Source organism: Pelobates fuscus, chromosome 6 (genome assembly GCF_036172605.1).
Source record: "Pelobates fuscus isolate aPelFus1 chromosome 6, aPelFus1.pri, whole genome shotgun sequence".
In the NCBI taxonomy this organism is placed as follows: domain Eukaryota; kingdom Metazoa; phylum Chordata; class Amphibia; order Anura; family Pelobatidae; genus Pelobates; species Pelobates fuscus.
The window spans coordinates 277,898,631-277,917,767 of NC_086322.1; the positions used below are offsets into that span (position 1 = coordinate 277,898,631).

General features: G+C 37.6%; 1 protein-coding gene across 1 annotated transcript; it reads right to left on the minus strand.

Annotated features, from left to right (window-relative positions):
- Positions 1-501: 501 nt before the first annotated feature.
- Positions 502-7,904, minus strand: LOC134614939 (keratin, type I cytoskeletal 19-like). The gene is made up of 8 exons (XM_063459222.1): positions 7,377-7,904; positions 6,801-6,883; positions 5,716-5,872; positions 3,679-3,840; positions 3,285-3,410; positions 1,602-1,822; positions 1,369-1,394; positions 502-588 (listed from the first exon to the last, which is right to left on the minus strand). Exons 1-8 carry the CDS (start codon positions 7,851-7,853, stop codon positions 566-568), a joined length of 1,275 nt encoding a protein of 424 aa, XP_063315292.1. The 5' UTR covers positions 7,854-7,904; the 3' UTR covers positions 502-565.
- Positions 7,905-19,137: the final 11,233 nt, after the last annotated feature.

The following is a 19,137-nucleotide window of genomic DNA, read 5'->3' on the forward strand; positions in this document are numbered from 1 at the left end:
ATTTATTTATTTTTAGTTAAAGATTGACACAGTCACAAGAAAGTATTGACACTACAGTCCAAAGGGTTCCTCGCCAATTAAATCCAACCAGTGTATGTAAGTTGCTCCTGCTTATGCAGCAGATAAACATTGTGCTCTATTTTCATTAAATGGTTATAAAGTATTACCAAGATGGGGGCTAAACTAACTCCCCAAAATATAATTTCTTTGGAGTGATCTATATTTGGAAAATCAACTCCACCACTTTACACAGTTGCATAAGGTCATCAAACACAATGTCCTGCTGTACAAGTTATATTTTAGTAATGTAGTTCCATATATAAAATATAAACAATATGAACGAAATGGAACATCGACATTTCACCTGTACAACAGCAGTTAATATATTTTGCGCTGGATTTTGTTTTTTCACTTGCATTACGCCATATCAGTATAAAGAAGAGAGAATGCAGGAAAGGCATTAAAGGCACAACGTCGTTTTTAGAAGAGTTGACTTTGTAGATTGTTGTGGATATCCATCACTGGCTTCATATTTCATCTTCTGTCTGAAGCTCAGATTATGTCTCTAACAATGCTTATGATGGGATTCTAAAACAAAGAAGACATATATAGTGTTGGAGTGAAGATTGTAGCCTTATTAGTCCAGTGATGCAGATGCAAAATAGCACAATTAGTTATCTTTTTATTGGGCTAATAGAATTTTGGAATGATAAGCTTTTGGGATATCTTCCCTTTCTCAAGTGCAAATCATTTCTAAGCCCGAAACGTTGACATTCCAAATTTTTGGAGTCCAATAAAAAAGGTTTTACAAGATACTAATTCTACCTGATAAAGATATATTGACAAAAAGCTTACTGTTGATGTATAAACTTCTATTCATTATCATATATGCTTGCAATACACTATAATAAAATATAGTGCATAGTGCAAAATTGGATACTATTGGTTGCAGGGCAAACTTGAAATCATCTAGGATTCCAGGTGTATTTTAATCCTTCAGTTTATGTTATATTTAAATAATGAGCTAAATTTTTATTTCTTTTTTCACTAAGTTAAGAACAGTTAAAAATGAATAATGTCCACATTTTTCTTGTGTAATACAAACCATTGATTTAAATATAAAACAATACTATATAACACTTGACTTAATGTGCATGATTAATTACCAATATTACCATACATCATTTTCTTTTTTATAGAGTTACCTATTTAATTTACATTAGAAAGTGATCTCATAGATTGTGAGCTTGCTTGAGCAGGACCATCTTCACTTCTTCCTCTTTTTATGATGGTGAAATGCTACGGAACATGTTGGCGCTACATTAATAATATACTTAGTAGAAAAATTTAGAGATATCCGTGACTTACCTCCTGAAGCATTATGATCTCCAACACTGCAAGGAAAAAAAAAATTGCAATTATTTAGACTAATTAATTTTGCTTATTCATCCGCACTAATCCATTTCAGTCATATTGATCTGACCTTTACTTTTAGTATTTTACTTTTATTTAAAGTTCCCCATTAACGTACCCAGTGCCATGATGTCTAACTGACCATTCACCAATTGTCAGTATTAAACTATTCTGGTTTCTCTACATACTCAATGTTGTGTCCATCCAGCAGATGTCTGTAGGTGTTGATTTCCATCTCTAGATGAGTCTTCTGGTCCATGAGAACTTGGTATGCGCGATTCTGTTGTTCTAGGTCAGATCGGACCTGTGCTAGTTGAGACTCAATGTTATCAATCAGGCATTGTAACTGGGAAAGTTGGGAGCCGAACGTTGCCTCAGTCTCTGATAAGGTGCCCTCTAGAGCTGAATTCTGCAATATTTGAAAAGTATCATCACAGTCTTCTGAAGGAATTATCAAATGAAAAAATGCTTTTAAAAAATGAAAAATTACTTTTCGTTGAGTAAAGCTAGATCCTCCTTGTTTTACCATGTAACCTATTATTTTACTATGAATTGTAAAGCTTGCATGTATTCAAGACTTATACAATATCAGCATTTTACTAGAGACTGTCACCAAGAAACAAAATGTAATTGCATCGTTACCCAAACATGCTCAATTCTAGCTGAACCCTGAGGAGACAGACAGGGCCTTGACAGAACAGGGACATGTGTGAATGTAGGGGGAGTGTAGAAATTGTAGTAGGGGGAGGATTAGGAAAGGAGGAGGAGATCATATAAAGAGGAAGGTATTTTCCCCCATACAGTCAGCCATCTTAAGTTCCTGACTTGGTAATAGCTTTCCCCCCTCCCTCTCCTATGTGTGGTCGTTCCTTATTCTGTACTAATTTTTCTTTTTTTGTCACAGTGGGTGGAAAAAGGTCCTTACCAATCGGGGTTGGACCAGCGGTCAATAGTTATATATATATAAAAACTGCTCATTTTTGCAGTGCTAGAGTTCTACCTCTCCACTTGGCAACACACAGGAAGTCATTAAAACAACAAATTAATGATGGCAGATCTTTTACAAGGAACACAACATGCGCCATAAACATTACAGAGCACTGTAGTGGTTATGGTGCCGGGAGTGCCTTTTGCCCCCCACACCACTCTCCCCCCATTGACAACTAACCCATTTGACTTCTTACATGGAGTTTGCAAGGTAAGGCTCCTTGTCCCCACTACTTCATCCTGGCAGTAAAAGGATTAGCTCATTAGTAATTTGATTCTCTCAGCCAATGAGTTAGTCTTTCACTTCTGGTGTTAACGCAGAAGAGCTAACAGAAGCTCCTTCGGAGCTTTCTGTTTAGCAACTGAAGTAGTGGAGACAGGGAGTGCTCTTCTGGAGACCCCAGGTAAGAAGTCAAGCCATTCTAAAATGGTTTGACAACTTACAATGGGGACACCAGGGCACTCCTTGCACTGCAAGCTGTAGTGATTATGGTGCTTGGAGTGTCTCTTTAAACCTTATGTTAAGAAACGTGAACTAGCAATAAATGAAACATGATCACAACCAACTTAAACCAGCATAGCAACATACGAAAATCTGCACCTGGCATTAGGTTAAACACTCCAATCTATCATACCAAACCTTGCAACAAATCAAAAGTCTAACAGTGCTACTGAGAAACTATGAGATCTGATGAAAAGAAGTAAATCTATTGGACACCGAGAATCTCAAAGCTGTCAGAAAATGTCTGTGCTAATAAGTTGGCTAAAAAAAGCAGCTATACCAAAAAATATATTTGAAAATGTTAGAAATTCTAAATCTATAATCCATGGCAATACAAATTGACTGTCCACAGGTTTGCACATATCTATTAATGCCGACTTACCATACTTAGCTGACTTTGTAGTTCAATCTCCAGGGTCTGTACAGCGCGTCTTGAATCAATAATCTCATTATTAACTGACTGAAGTTGCGCAGCTCCTGAAGACACCTCACGGTCCAGTTCTGCGCTCTGCATGGACAAATAAATAATACTTATTACTAAAAATATAATTCAATACAATGTGCCTCACTTTAGTTAAGGTTTTAAATGTGAACAACTCAATCAAGACATCACCATGGTCAAATAAAATAAATATTTTCATCATTTTGATAATTATTAATTATTACAGAAAATGAAGTCTGTAAATTCTGTTTGCATCTATAGATGTTTGTAGTATGGGGATACAATATAGAATGTGTCTATAAACATTCTATTGGTGAGAGAGAGTTAGAATTACCCTTGCCAAGAAGATACTCTCGGCTTCCCTGAGATTCCTCTCCATCAGGTTTTCGTATTCCTCTCTGACCTCAGATAAAGCTCTGTTCAGATCGGCGGATGGAGCAGCATTCATTTCAACATTGACTCTGGTTCCAAGCTGAGAACGCAGCCCATCTACTTCCTTTATGTGGGGAAATAAACATCCATGATCAAAAGTCAAAGGAAATTATTTAATCAATGGGAAAATTCATCTTTGCACTATGAATGCTATTAAAAAATAAATAATAAATAATTGTACTATTTATGTAAAATGTAACCTGTAGGGTAAGACAAAATCCTTGAAGGTTTTCAATCACCTGCATAGTGCTCTAAATTAAAAGCAGCTTTTCTTCAAATGTGTATGTTAGTCACTGTCAGACTTACGGAGGAATGTCCAGATAAATACATAGAAATTTACGTCTTTGTTAGGCTCACAATTTGAAGAGGCAAGCTACTAGCCTGGTCTAAATATACTCTCCAGTTCCAATGGCCGATGACCGTTTTTTGTTTGCGTGTTTGTGAAACAAAATGTCAGTGTGTGTGTTGTTGGAGTATATTTGAGCAGAATGTGAGTGTGTCTTTGAATTCAGGGATGTATGTCTTGAGTATCTCTCTGATTATGAATTCAGTTGTTTATTTCCGTGAATGCAGAGCTGTGGAGAGTCACTGTCTGTGATTGCAAGGCTGTTTTTGTATGCAACGTCAGTGTCTGTGTTTGTGTCAATTAAATGTTTTACCTCCTCCTCAAATTTCAGCAAGTTATCGTCACCTTCCATTTGTCATTGCCCTTACCCTTGCCTTTCGCTTTTCGCAAGTCACTTAACCATTTCTATATTCATATCAACTCTCCAGGGAGAATATATTGTTGCACAGCTTGGCTACATGTGGTATACAGCTATGAGTAAACATTAATCCCCACTCCAAGCCTTGCTTGCCAAGGCTCAGTTTTCACTCGTCCATGGAGAATGGACAAATAGAAACTGTTAGGCTTGTGTATATTTAGTATCAATTCTATTTATGAGAATTATAGATTTATAACAGTAGATAAATAGATATGCTGTCTTAATCTAGTTCCCTTTAGTTTTTCTCATTGCTCTTTTCTCCACCCTAACTCTTCCAGTGTATATCTATTACAGATTATGCTATCTATCCATACATAGACCCTTTAACATTATAGCAGAGTATGGCTATGTTTCCTTAGTTGACATCTCGTTGAATAAAATACAGTACCATACGTATCAAAATAGTCAAATTAAAATAATTTGAGTATAATGCATTAATTTTCTAAGCATCGTTTTGATCAAATAATTTATTTGTAATATTTTTTAATTCTTTATTTATAATTTTTTGGTGCGTTATATTTAAGTCGTACAGACATGTATGTTTGTTGTTTTCAATAGTAAAGTACAGGTAATATGTCGTTAGAGATTTGCACCTTATTTTAGGTCAAGCATGAACAGGTTTAGGAACAACACTAACATGTTTAACGATGCATTATGTTCAATGAAAAAGGTATCAATATGTTCTGTGCACCCTTTGAGTTAGAAAGAGACATGGTGTACGAAGGAAGTGCATGTGTAGAGAGGTGTTAGTGGGTTTAGTACACCATGTGGGCAAAAAATGATATAACAGGTTGTAAAGAGACAAGGTTGCGGTAGTAAGATGGATGCCCTAGGGATGGGCTCTTTGTGCTGAACTAGTTTAGAGTGCCTGTTTGTTTTTTAGTTGAGTTGAGCGTATGGGTGATACTTCTAGAGTGGTTGACCAAGGGGGCAACAGGGTGGGTGTTTCAGATGCTAAGTGTTTAGGCAAATGTTGTGCTGGCTCTTAATTGTTTTGATCAAATATTTTATTACATACAGAATATGAAGACATTAATAATGTTGCTTCTTTGAATATCTTAGTCCTCTTATTCTCTTTCTGGTTTTGTTGAGTAATTGCAGGGTTTATGTTCCAAACTATCTATTCTAAAACAAAATAGCAAGTAAAAAAACATTGACAAGTTTCTCCACATTACCTGTGAATGGTTGTTCCTTAACTGGTTAATTTCCTGCTGGAGACATTGCACTTCCCCTGCAAAACTTTGCACGTCATTGTTAAGTTGGCCTAGTACTCTACTCAAAGCGCCAATGTCTGCCTCCACATTGTTCCTCAAATTCATCTCCATCTCATACCTACATTGACAACAATATTAAATTGAATGGACAACAATATTGAATAGAAATAAAATTATATTATACATTTATATTATCTATGTTAATAAATGTTTTACAGTAATACTGGTTGAAAGTTCAGTGTTATGAAACTGGGTGGAAAAAGACAATAAGGACCCTGTATCATGTTTTACCACAAACAAGATGATTTGTGGTAGCCATTAGTAGAGGGCTATCTAAAAATATAGTAATATATATCCCTCAGTGTATTGAATTTGCTTGTATTTTCACAATATGGGAAATACGTAGATACATGGGTGTCTTGATTATGAAAGCTATTACCAAAAATAACCACTAGTTTATTTTCATATGTGGACATATAAGAAAGAAAACAAGAATGCTGGTTAATTGACGTGCAACTTCAGAAGATTACAAAAAAAAAAACTGTATTAGCCAAATCATGGGATCGAACAGTGAATGTTGAGAAACAAGAGTTGTCACTTTCTTTCAAAGAATCTTCAGTCAACCTGAGATTTTTATTGGCAATAAATGTAAGGTAGTAAAACATAGTCTACAGCTACTGCACTAAATTTTCAGAAGTGAAGGCTACAAAAGAATATAGCTACCCCATCACTGCTAGAGCTTGTTATTGACTCAAAAGCTGACGGTCAACAGATCATTTACTTTGAACAAGATAAAATGGGTTGACATTTTGTAAGCATCCACCCTGTTTTTTTTGCTATGGAAATGTGAATATTAGTGTGTTCAAGCTAACTCAAACCTTTTAGATTCTTCCTAAAACAAATAATATTTTTATTACCATCACTGCTAACCTCAATATCTGATTATTACTGTATGAACATAATAAATCGCAATGGTAACATAATTTCATGTAGTGAAGTCTATAGTTTGTTCCTTTTTTTTTTCTAAATGACTGATATAAACTTACTTGCTTTTGAAGTCATTTGATGCTTGTTGAGCATTATCTATCTGCAGGACTAAACTTGCATTGCATGTGGCGGCTGAAGCAACCTGTACAGGAAACAAATTCACCTAATTAATTGTGTGTCTTCTAATGAGTCAACATTTTACATTCTGTGGAATTTTCATTTTTTTTATTTTCTTTGGACACTAGCTAACCATGGATACGTTTCTTGTTAAATACTCTTTTTTACACGTATTGACAAAAGACTGAAAATATAATTTATCTTTGGTGAAGAAGTCTTCGGATAGAGAATATTTGACATCCCTATATCTCTATGTACTTCATTGTCATTGTATACTAGTCGAACATGTTTTAGGTGTTTTTTTACCTGTTTTTTTACCACTTTCTGAATTAAAAACATTTACATTTAAAAGCATGCTTAATACAAATTCTGAACATGACTATAACATCGAATTAGGCAATTTAATGTATAAACAACACATTTAAAATCACATTGTAGGTAGTTCCTACAACCATCTTAGATGTATTGTTTAATGTAATATTTTTGGTTTATTTAAACTCATACATGTCTTGTTTTACCTGGTTCTGTAGCTCCTGAATAGTCCTGAAGTACTCACTGGAGTCAGGGAGTGAGCTTGGGGCATTGTTTGCATACCATTCGCATATCTTCCTTTCCAGCTCAGCATTTTCCTGCTCCAGTGAATGGACCTTGTCTAGATAGGAGGCAAGACGCTCATTTAGAGCCCTCATTGTATCTTTCTCATTAATATGAAGTAGGTTATGAGCGTGGCTGCTAGAACTCTTGTAGTGACCATGACCACTTCCACCTCCATGTGCTAGACCAGCAAATGAATGGCTTGATAGTTTTGCACTTCCTCCTAAGTGGCTGGATGATTTGTAGTAACCACCATGATTAGAACCAGACGAACTGTTATGTTGGAGCTTATAGGAGCTTCCATGCTGAGCTGATGACCCATGACTTGAAGAGCAATGCCCTCTAGATTGGTGGGCTCCCATAGAAGATCCACAAGATGAGTAACTACCGTGGTGGCTCATGTTGCTATCCGAATTTTCTTAAGTTGGAAGTGAAATGAAAACTGCTTAATGTTCAGCTAGTAAACTTTGAGTGTCTCTTCGACTTTGACCTTCTTATATATGAAGCAAGTTCCATATAATGAGATTACTTTTATGGGTAATTTACAGGCATGAGAATTCTATTCATAATGTTTTGTATCTGCCTTAAAATGAGCATCAGCCATAAAGCTTAATTTATGGATTAGTGAGGAAGCTTACAGAGTGGCTAGCAGAGTTATGATAACTCTAAATTATATTAAGTAATGTACATCAAAAGGTACATATCCTCACTCCTTTGTGATGTCTATCTTAACATGGTATGTTGCTGCAGTTTAGAGGCTTGATCTCTTACACTTTGGCTACATTAGGAATGTTGTTAATGTCCAAAACACTCACAGACTATGTCAGACTTGGATTTTATTTAAAGGAAAGTTGTTTTTCAATTTTGATTTATTTTATAGAAGAGATTTGTTTTCATTTTAATCTGTGCCCTTTGATCTTATGCCTGTATTTATAACATCATCTACTTTAGGGTGGGAAGCTTGATATTTTCGTTGTCTCTTCAAGGGATTTTCATGTGATATGATGCATTGAGATGGCATTAGGTGCTGTTATCGCAGCTAGTCAGAGTATTCAAAGCTATCAATAATGATAAAAGAGAGAACAGAGATAATCTTTGTCTTGTTGTGATAACTGCTTTCCTGCTGCCATGCTGTGAACCTACCATGGTCCCAGCTGGCGTAAAGCAGGTCTGTCATCACAAAACCCTTTTTTTTCTGATAAACCTCCCCATCACATCAATCTTCAACAAGTTTAGTTGTTTTCCCAACTTTTTTCACTTCCCCTTATCTAAATATATGTTCCTGTCTACTGGGTCTCTCGGAAAACTGAAAATAAAATTATATGGCCATGCTCCTTGGGGGGAAAATTAGTGGTAGAAAAGTAGGTAATCTACAAATATGTATAAGTATAAGAAAAATGCAAGTAGTACCAGGCTTAGCTCATCATCTGACGTTCCTTTAAAGGGACACTGTAGTCACTGTGTCTGCGTCTTCTCATTTAACTGGTGGTAGAATCTTTTGTCCTCTGATGCCATGATTTCATTCGGCATTAAACAGTTTTTTTTTATATTTTTATGTTTTAATGCTAAATGAGAGTCCCTCGCAGCCCATCCCTGTGCACTGCTTCGGCTAATAAGCTGAGCAGCAGTTGGCAGCTGTGATTGGCTGAGAGTGTCAGCTAACTGCTTTTAGCCTATCAGAGTTCCAACTGACAGTATGAAGGGTATAACTTCAAGGAATTATGGAATCTCTGACTTAGCCACAACCTTCTGTAGGGTCTGGACTCTGAGTGGCCACTGACCCTTATATAGTGTTAAACTGCTTTAAAATGATTCACATTGAATGGAGGGACAGCGCCAGAGGGCTCCGGAACTATAACCAATTCAAAGAGATACAATAGGGTTATAGTGACTACAGTGTTCCTTTAACTGAAGAAAATGTTTATGTACTTTATGAGCAGAAAAGTAGACAATGTAATAACAGACGAGTGATAACATTAGAACTAGGTTCAGCAGATTACATTAAATTGTGTGTAAGTTCTTTAAATGGAAGTATAGAAAGTAAGGAACCTGACAATATTATTTCCAGACATTTGGCAAGAATAAGATATTGTCCTACAGGCAAAGTTATAATAATGCAGACATAAAGCATGACTGTAAACAAACAATATAATGTTAAGAGCAGACAAAACTGGGATATTATATTAATTAAGCATGATTCATTTTTAATAAATCAAAGTGTCCGCATTGATTCTTCTGCATTCCTTTGATATGTACATGGTAATACTCTACATATAAGGGTGTATAGTCTGTCTGGTGTTTAGTTTGTTACACATCTTTAATAGTGAGTCTTACAATGCAGTTATGATATTCTTTCAAGTGCTAAACCACTCCAAGTTATGTATAGCTTAGCTCATTATGACAGCATTTTTATATTCTCTATCTTTATATTTCAATCCTAGCTATCATTGGTCTGTGTGTGCCTGGTAGTCCGTGTGTACGTGTGACTGTATTGTAGTACATATCTGCGTGCATGTATCTGGAGGTGTGTATCTATTTGTGTGGTATGTGAGGGTATATTTGTGTGTGTATCCATGAGCCTGTCTGTGAGTATGTGTCCTCAACTTGTGTGTGTCAGAAGCTGCTTGAGGACCAGCCGTGTTTGTTGTGTACATGAGGAGGCTGTGTGAGGGTTACTGTATGCTTGAGTTTACTATGTGTGATATGTGATGGGAGATATTATGTATGTGTGGGCAGGTAACTGTTATTGTGTATGGTGGTGTGACTGTGTGTGGAGGGTGACTGTGTGTGTGAGGGTGGTTGTATGTATGAGGTGAATGTGTGGGGGGGTGAGTGTTAAGGGGTGTATGACTGTGGATATGTATAGGGGTCATTGTATGTGAGTAAGTAGCTTCCCAGACATTGCAGCAGTTAAATATTTGTTTTTGTCACTCTCCTGCCTTCCTTTGGATATGTTTTTCCATTTTCCTGATCATTTAATGGGGCAGTAATGGTTGTACAGTGGGCTGAGCTTGTGGGCTGAAATTCCTGTCGAGGACCACAAGATAGTGTTCACAGTGATCTGCACTTGTCAGAGGTGCAGACCACAAACTTCCTTGCTATTGTGTGTGGGTTCATGGCTGCTCTGGGAGTTCATTAGATACTTTCACCAGACAATGCCCCCTTCGAGTTTCCCTATTTATTTTATAGCTGTACTCCACTTATATTTGCATTATTTAGTTATTTTTAATTTTCTTATCTGGAACACTAAGCCCGCTACATATTTTATTTATCAAAGCCCTACACTGAGAACGAGCAGAAGCTTAATAGCCTGAGCAACAGTAAGCTCCAAAGACGAGAAAACAACTTCCAGATTACCTCCCAAAAGTAAATTTAATAACCTGAAGCTATTGTTTGTGTGTGCTGCCATCTTTCAATTGAGTTCTGGCTTCAGTTCCTGGTACCTCACCCACCAAGAGACATTATACTTTCTGGAAAAATTTGATGGCAGAAAGTCTGCCTTTTGTCATCTTCAGATATGACTATAAAACAAAATAGTCCTTACTTTGATTTATCATATATTTTATTTATGTTGGAATATTAATGAAAATCCACTACAGTCAATTTGATTATTTCAAAGCAATGTTATTTTATAGCTTACTTAGAAGTGAGAGAGAAAATGTATCTCTTCAAAATACACAACATTGTTCTTGCCTTCTTGGTAGATTAAGTAATACAACATCCTAATGTCCTAATTTCTGCCGAGTCCCAGATAAGAAGGTGCTTTTAATTTTTTAGACGCAATTAAATGTTCCATTAAGATAATGTAACAATATTTTTTTTATGTCAAACCTCTTGAGTGCAAACTATGGATGGCTGTGGACCCTATTCATCCTGCACTGGTCCTGCACTGGTTAAAGAAGGTGTTTCACTTTCCTGCCTTTTTTTTGGTCCATTGGTGTTGTAGGTTCCATAAAAAATGGCAGCTGCCCCAGGTATCTATTTAATGTCTCACTTTTACCGGACATTTCCAGAAAAAGGAGTGCTTTATAAGCGTTACTCCAAGCACCATGACCAGTCTGCACAGAGATATAGCACTTTACTGCTGATGATGAATCTCCACCTCTGCCAATAAGCCAATGTAAGTTCCAAGGTGACCTATGTTAATTCTGTGCAGAGAGAACTTGGCTTCATCTTGCCAAAGCAAATCTTACTCATTAATATTAAAATATGAAGCATAGTTATTTTGGTGAGTAACCGGATAGTATTGAGCATGTGATGTAGCACTAAGGGACATTGTGCAGAAATGTGTGTTTTGATAACTGATTAGTAAGAGTAAAAGTTGAATTTAAGATAAAATCACCCCCTATATGTTAGACCAGGCTTTCCCAAACTTCGGCCCTCCAGATGTTGCTGAACTACAACTCCCATGATTCTCAGCCTATCTATTTCATTCATAGAATCGTGGGAGTTGTTATACAGTTTTTTGGTTTTTTTCCCACCGACACAATTTTGTAGATATTACATTTAGAGAAGGATCCCACAAGAGCCTACGTTCGTTACCAGTCGGTGCCCCCTTCTCCCTGAAGAACTGGGCCAAGCATTTTCCTGTTTTGGGGTCCCTATCTGCCCGTTGTGCTCAAGGCAGCTGCCTTAGGTCATCTTCATGGTTAATCCTTATTTATTTATTTATTATATATTACTGGTATTTATAAAGCGCCCCACAGATTTTGCAATCCTTCAGTTATGATATGTATATGATTAGGGATATTTTATTTTTTAAAACTGCTTTCCTGCTTTTCTACACCTTGTAGTAAATATGGAATTGTAATTAACTTTCCACTAATCTCCTTTATACTTCTCGATACCATTTCAGAAGTTATTGAATTATAATCACTTTTCATTAAGTGACTGAATATATGTATGGTTAAACGTTACCTGGTCAACTAATTCAAATGGCAAAAGGTGCCATACAAAACTACATTGTAATTTCTGTTTTCTCTTTAAAGAACCACTATAGTGCCAGGAAAACATACTCGTTTTCCTGGCACTATAGTGCCCTGAGGGTGCTACCACCCTCAGGGCCCCCCTCCCGCTAGGCTGGATGCAGAGGAAGGGGTTAAACACTCACCTTTCCCCAGTGCCACGCTCCCTCGGTGCTGGAGAATCTCCTCCTTCTTCTGCCGTCATCGGATGCAGTCAACCAGTCTCATAGGAAAGCATTCTCAATGCTTTCCTATGGACGCTGGCGTCTTCTCACTGTGAAAATCACAGTGAGAAGCACGGAAGCGCCTCTAGTGGCTGTCAATGAGACAGCCACTAGAGGCTGGATTAACCCTAATGTAAACATATCAGTTTCTCTGAAACTGCTATGTTTACAGCAGAAAGGGTTAATACTAGGTGGACCTGGCACCCAGACCACCTTATTAAGCTGAAGTGGTCTGGGTGCCTATAGTGGTCCTTTAAAAAAAAGTCATACACAATAACAATTTAAATTTGCATGAGATAGGCAACTTTATTAAAAAAGAATATTCAGTGAAAAAAGTTATGGACAGTTACAGAAAAGTTTCAAAGGTCTGTACATTTCATATAAAACTCACATACAACTTAAGAGTAATTTAGTAAAAATAAACAAATTGTGAACAAAATCGTAATTATGAAGTGAATGTTGTCATATGGATTTGTGGTTTGAAAATTCAAAATTCAAATAGGAATCCAGGTTGATGCTTGAAAGTTTTCCATTTAAAAAAACTTCTTTGGTACTATGACATGTTTCAGGGAAATATCTCAATATTTAATCTGTTAAATGTATATGAGGCAATATCAATGAAAAATATAGAATTGTATTATAAGTACAGTACTTGGTATACTTAAGTAAAAATATTTCTTTACCTAAAAAAAATATAATTAGGCATTTAAATTAACAATAAAGAGGAGCTACATCAAGGCAAAACAGGTGGTTTTTGGATTTAAAGTGCACATTTTCAAGTGATGTTCTACTGTTTCCAAGGTGATTGCACCTTGCTCAGCACGATGCCACAGAAGAGCACCTGTTTTTGCTTTATAAATCTCCCATAATAGGAGACTTGTACATTACTTACTTCCTGAAATTGCTGTGAGCTGAAATGAACACTGCAAAACAAAATTAGAAACATTCTAATGAGTTAATTATAATAGATGTACATTTGATTGCAGTTGACAAAATCCTATAGTTTAATTGCAGTTGACAAAATGGTATATGAAAGTAAATAAAGATGTATATTCTATATGTTTCATCTTCCTTTGCATTCTATTATTCTCTACTGCCCCTCACAAAGTTCAAAATAATACTTCCTATATCTTCATCAACATACTTTGATCTCTGAATGCACTGTGTTCAAAATGATTGATCTTATGTTCATAGAACGCTAAATTCTATATCTTCATATTTATTCACATTATGCCTTATTAATGTTCTCTGGTCCATTTCAAAACCCTTAAATTCTCCTCTAGTTATTAAATAAAACGTCCTCGTTACAATTCATTATTTCCCCATCATCTGAAAAATTAATCGTGAAGAACTTCATTTATAATGAATTGCTGCATTTTTCTTCAAACCCCAGATTCTCTTTTAACCCCTTAAGGACCAAACTTCTGTAATAAAAGGGAATCATGACATGTCACACATGTCATGTGTCCTTAAGGGGTTAAATTGGTAATTCTAATGATGGTATAGTAGACATTACATAATTATAGCTGTGCTGCAACATGTATATTTATTGTGAAATATTCCAATTATTTTATATAAAAAGCATTCACAGTATATTTCCACATACACTCACACTGAACATTTATATACACTGCCTGGCCAACAAAAAGGTTGCCATCTGGATTTAACTAAGCATATAGGTAAGAGCCTCCTATTGGATAGTTACTGCATGGGTGATTATATTTCAGCTGGCAACCAGTTATTTAACCCCAACTGAAGCAATGAGTAGCTACTAATTTCTTAAACAACCATGTCGAAAGACATATCCCGTGGTCGTGGAAAATATGTTAGTCTGTTTGAGAAGGGTCAAATCATTGGCATGCATCAAACAGAGTAAACATCTAAGCAGATTGCAGAAACTACTAAAGTTGGGTTAAGGGCTGTCCAATTAAAAACTGTAAGGATAGTGGGGAACTACCAGTGATGGGTGCATCAGGGTAAGAAGAGAGGCAGATGAAGTGATGCACCCATCATACCTAGTGCCTACTGTACAAGCCTTTGGGGGCAGTGTTATGATCTGGGGTTGCTGCAGTTGGTCAGGTCTAGGTTCAGCAACATTATGTGCCCAAAGAGGTCAGCTGACTACCTGAATATACTGAATCCAGATTGATGGATTATTATCCATCAATGGATTTTTTCTTCCCTGATGGCACGGGCATATTCCAAGATGACAATGCCAGGATTCATCAAGCTCAAATTGTGAGAGAGTGGTTCAGGGAGCATGAGACATCCTTTTCACACATGGATTGGTCACCACAGAGTCCACACCTTAACCCCATTGAGAGTCTCTGGGATGTGCTTGAGAAGCTTTGCGCAGTGGTCCGACTCTCCCATCATCGATACAAGATCTTGGTGAAAAATGAATGCAACAATGGACAGAAATAAATCTTGTGACATTGCAGAAGCTTATGCCACAGCATGTGCCGTAATCAAAGCTAAAGGTGTTCCAACAAAATATTAGAGTCTGTGACCTTTTTGGTGGAGACTTTTTTTTGGCCAGGCAGTGTATATTTAAAAAAAAAAATCAGTATAAGCATTCAATGTGACAAAATGTTTTCTACTCACTGAATGTTGTGTTCATCCAGTAGACATCTGTAATTGCTTATGTCCCTTTCTAGATGGGTCTTCTGGTCCATAAGATGTTGTTAGTCAGAGTTATGTTCTAGGTCGGACCAGATCTGTGCCAATTAAGCTTCCATGTTATCAATGAGGCACTGTAACTGGGAGACTGGTAACCGAGGGTAGCCTGCATTTCAGTCAAAGTCACTTCCAGTCCTGATCTCTGCAAAGACAGAACAATAGTCTAACGAAACATTAGGGAGCTCATCAGTTGTCTAGAATTATTTAGTTACACTTAACATGTCCAACTGAATGGCTGCTCACTTCCTTAAACTCAACCTGTCCAAAACAGAATTTCTGGTCTTTCCTCCCTCAAGTGTCACTACTCCCGTGTTTGTCTCCCTCCAAGTTAACGGCGCTACCATCACCTCTACCTCGCAGGCTCGCTGCCTGGGTGTTCTTTTTGACTCCAACCTCTCCTTCACCCCTCATGTCCAATCAATCACCAAATCTTGTCGCTACCATCTCAAAAACATAGCGCGCATAGGGCCCTATATAACGCCAGATGTGTATAAGGTGCTGGTCCATTCTGTTGTTCTCTCTCGCCTTGACTACTGCAATACCCTTCTCAGGGGTCTTACGTGTTCCCAGATTGCACCGCTGCAATCTATAATGAATGCGGCAGCGAGACTCATTTTCCTGTCCGCTCACACCTCCCACGCCTCCCAGTTCTGTCAGTCCCTGCACTGGCTTCCAGTTAGATATAGGGCTCAATTTAAAATTCTGGTGCTTGCTAACAAGTCCCTACATAATGCTTCTCCAACCTACCTATTCTCCCTAATACACAAGTATGCCCCGTCGAGGCCCCTATACTCTGCCAAAGACCTACGTATATCCTCTGTCTGTACTCCCACCTCTACTCCTCGCCTCCAATATTTTTCCAGAGCTGAACCTCTTCTGTGGAACTCCCTTCTCTGTAAGACTTTCACCCAGTCTTTACTCATTCAAAAAAACATTGAAAACTCACTTATTCAAGAAAGCATATGGATTAAACTATTTGCAGGTTTTTATCCCCCACACCCCATGACTCCTCTCCTGCAACTGTCAAAATTACCTACTAAGCCCTCAGTGAATACTTTTCTAACAACCTACTTTGTACCCCTACTTTTACCCTTTGTGTCACTATACCCCACTCCCTCTAGAATGTAAGGACCAGGGCCCTCCACCTCTCTGTTCCTGTACGTCCAGTTGTCTGGTTACAATTACATGTCTGTTACCCATGGTACAGAGCTACGGAATCTGATGGCGCTATATAAATGATAAATAATAATAATAATATCAACTCTGATTAATAGTCAGAGAGATTTCAGAGGCATGATCTATACACCAATTGTTTTAATGACTATAGTGTTCCTTTAATTAGGCTAGTTGGGAAATAAGTACCAGAAGCCTTGGCCAGTACCCTCTGTAGTCCAGTCAGACTTAATAGCAGAGCTGCAGAAATAGTTATAAAGGGTGTAAAACACAGTGCTGTCCCAGCTTCTCCAGTGTCTGTGCGTGAGGTTGGACAGGAAGAAGAACGGATCACCTCCTATCTGCCCACTAACAGCCTCTCACACAGGAAATGCCTTGCTGGAGGAGCAATGGAAGCTCTGAGTGATGCACACTGTATAACAGCTCCAGCAGCTATAATATCATCAATCCGACTGGTTTACAGAAGACATAGGAGGATGAGCACTTTGTAAATAACTCAAACTCCAGCACTCAAAGCATAAACCTGAAAGCAAACCATTTACGTTAATTCTATGTTTAACTCCTCTTAAAAACATAACATATAATGCACTCCAGTACTAAATGTAACCCAAATGTACCTCAGTAGTCCTACATAACCTTTATACTATAACTTTAACTCCTCTCAAGCTCTTAAATTTCTTAACACTAGACTCTTGCGCATACAGGCACCTAACATGTAAATCCTGCCCTGGGCATTGGGCTTCATCAATAATATCAACAGTTTGACTTTTATACAAACACAAAGCCTCCATTTTAAATCTACCTAAGGATTTAGGCCAGAGTGCAGGTAACATTCTCTTTGTTTTTAGTTTGACTTTTAGATGTTGTTTTTTTACTATATGAAAACATAATAAATAATGAAAAATGAAAAATAATATCCAGGGTTCTGGTACCTCTGTGTGGTTGTTTCTAAGATGGAGAATTTCTTGCTGGAGTCAGTGAACATTTTTTGCTAAATCTTGAAGTTTGTTGTTCAGTTGTTCCAAGGCTTTGTGGAGAGCCCCAATGTCTGACCTATCTTCTTTTGAGTGCATGCATGACCAACAATTCTAACTTCTCAGGTGGTCCTGTGGTTTCATGTTCAAACCCCTCTTTATAAAGGTTCAGCCACATCTCAGTTAAAATCCTTAGTCTTCTTGATGTCAGTTACATTTGCTCAGTGCCAAGGGATTACCAAACACACCTCAGGTATAATACATCATTACCTTTACCCAGCACTGAAATGTATGTAGGGATAGAGGATGCATCTCCCCTAATGTTCTCCAAACCTGACATCTTTTCAGGTGGATTTTGAGTAAAATATGAAAAACAGGAGTAATGGGAGATTTTGGAACCAATGTCTTACGCAAAGAATCCCTTGTGATCTTAACTTCTGTTGTCGAACACAGCAGAGAAAACAGGTGACTGTACACAAAGACTTGTAGTTGGGTTTTTAGGAAGTTTCATAAATGAAGTCTCATCCTGTAATTTTCACAGGGCTTCACTCTGGTAGTCCAGTGTATTCAGAACCATCACAGTACCTAGTGTCTATTTAAATCATCTAATTGTTTATGTTTATCTCTCACATTCTCTATTTCCATTTGTCTTAGTTTGGAAAGATTATCCACTACAGGATGTTGGAATTAATGAATAAAAGTACCTCTAAAATTAGCAGAATAAAAATATAACTTTTTACTAATGGAAAAAGCTTAAGTACAGTTATTATTACTATTAATATAGTGTTAACATATGTGACAAACCTTCTACCATAGAAGTTTGCCATGAACTCCGGGAGGAGTGTGGAAGCTGGCCACCAACCTATCGACTATGGTCCACTTTGGAGACCACGTTCAGGAGTTAACTTCCCCAGCCGCCATTAGCAGCTTTACCTGGGTGCCCCTGGTTCGGCACTTTCCCTTCATTTGAATGGAACTGAACACTTGCTCCCTGGCGGCTGTTCGCTTGAAGATACCCACAAATTGTCCTCAGCAGTGCTTTGCCATGATCGTGATGGAACTAAATTTGACATGAGGACTTTGTGGGTCTCCGGTCACCTTAGCGGTACTTAGCCACGAATGTTTTCGACATGAGGTTAACATGCGGTTCCCGGAGAAATTGGTCATGGGTTTTGAAAGACTATGCAACCCGCCAGGAGTGCGCTTTTTGGAGGGAAGGTGCCTGAGACTAAGGGGCGCAAATGCTATCTATGAGCCAGGCAGAGCACCCCATATTTCCCGAAAGTTGACCGGCAAAAGCACCAGATGCTCTGAAACTATTTTGGGCATAGGACCACGTGTGCGACCGGTCAGAACTTTAACACAGTGGCGTTTCCCCTACACTGCATGGATCTGAGGGCTTTTTGGAGAACTTGGGCGTTCTGATCAGGGCTATTTGGGGATGTATTATTTGTGGGGTTAGTGTATATTTTTATGATGTTTTAGGGTATTTTTATGTTTTTGTGTTTACCTCTCTCTTCCTTGGAGATAGTTAGCTTACCGGTCTTTAACGCAATTATCTCCCAAGCACAGATATCTTTGGGAGGGGCTTGCATTGTATTGTGTGGAGACCCCCTGCTGGGTGTTGTGTATATAAGCAGGCAACTTGGCCGTAATAAAGGAGTTAATTTG

Bases quoted from the DNA above. Each gene is read 5' to 3' on its own strand.
- LOC134614939 (XM_063459222.1), bottom strand. From the start codon at position 7,853: ATGAGCCACCACGGTAGTTACTCATCTTGTGGATCTTCTATGGGAGCC. The intron at 6,884-7,376 runs GTAAAACAAGAC...TTTCCTGTACAG, and splicing joins TTCAGGAGCTACAGAACCAG to GTTGCTTCAGCCGCCACATG. The intron at 1,395-1,601 runs GTATGTAGAGAA...TTTTCCTTGCAG, and splicing joins CTGGATGGACACAACATTGA to TGTTGGAGATCATAATGCTT.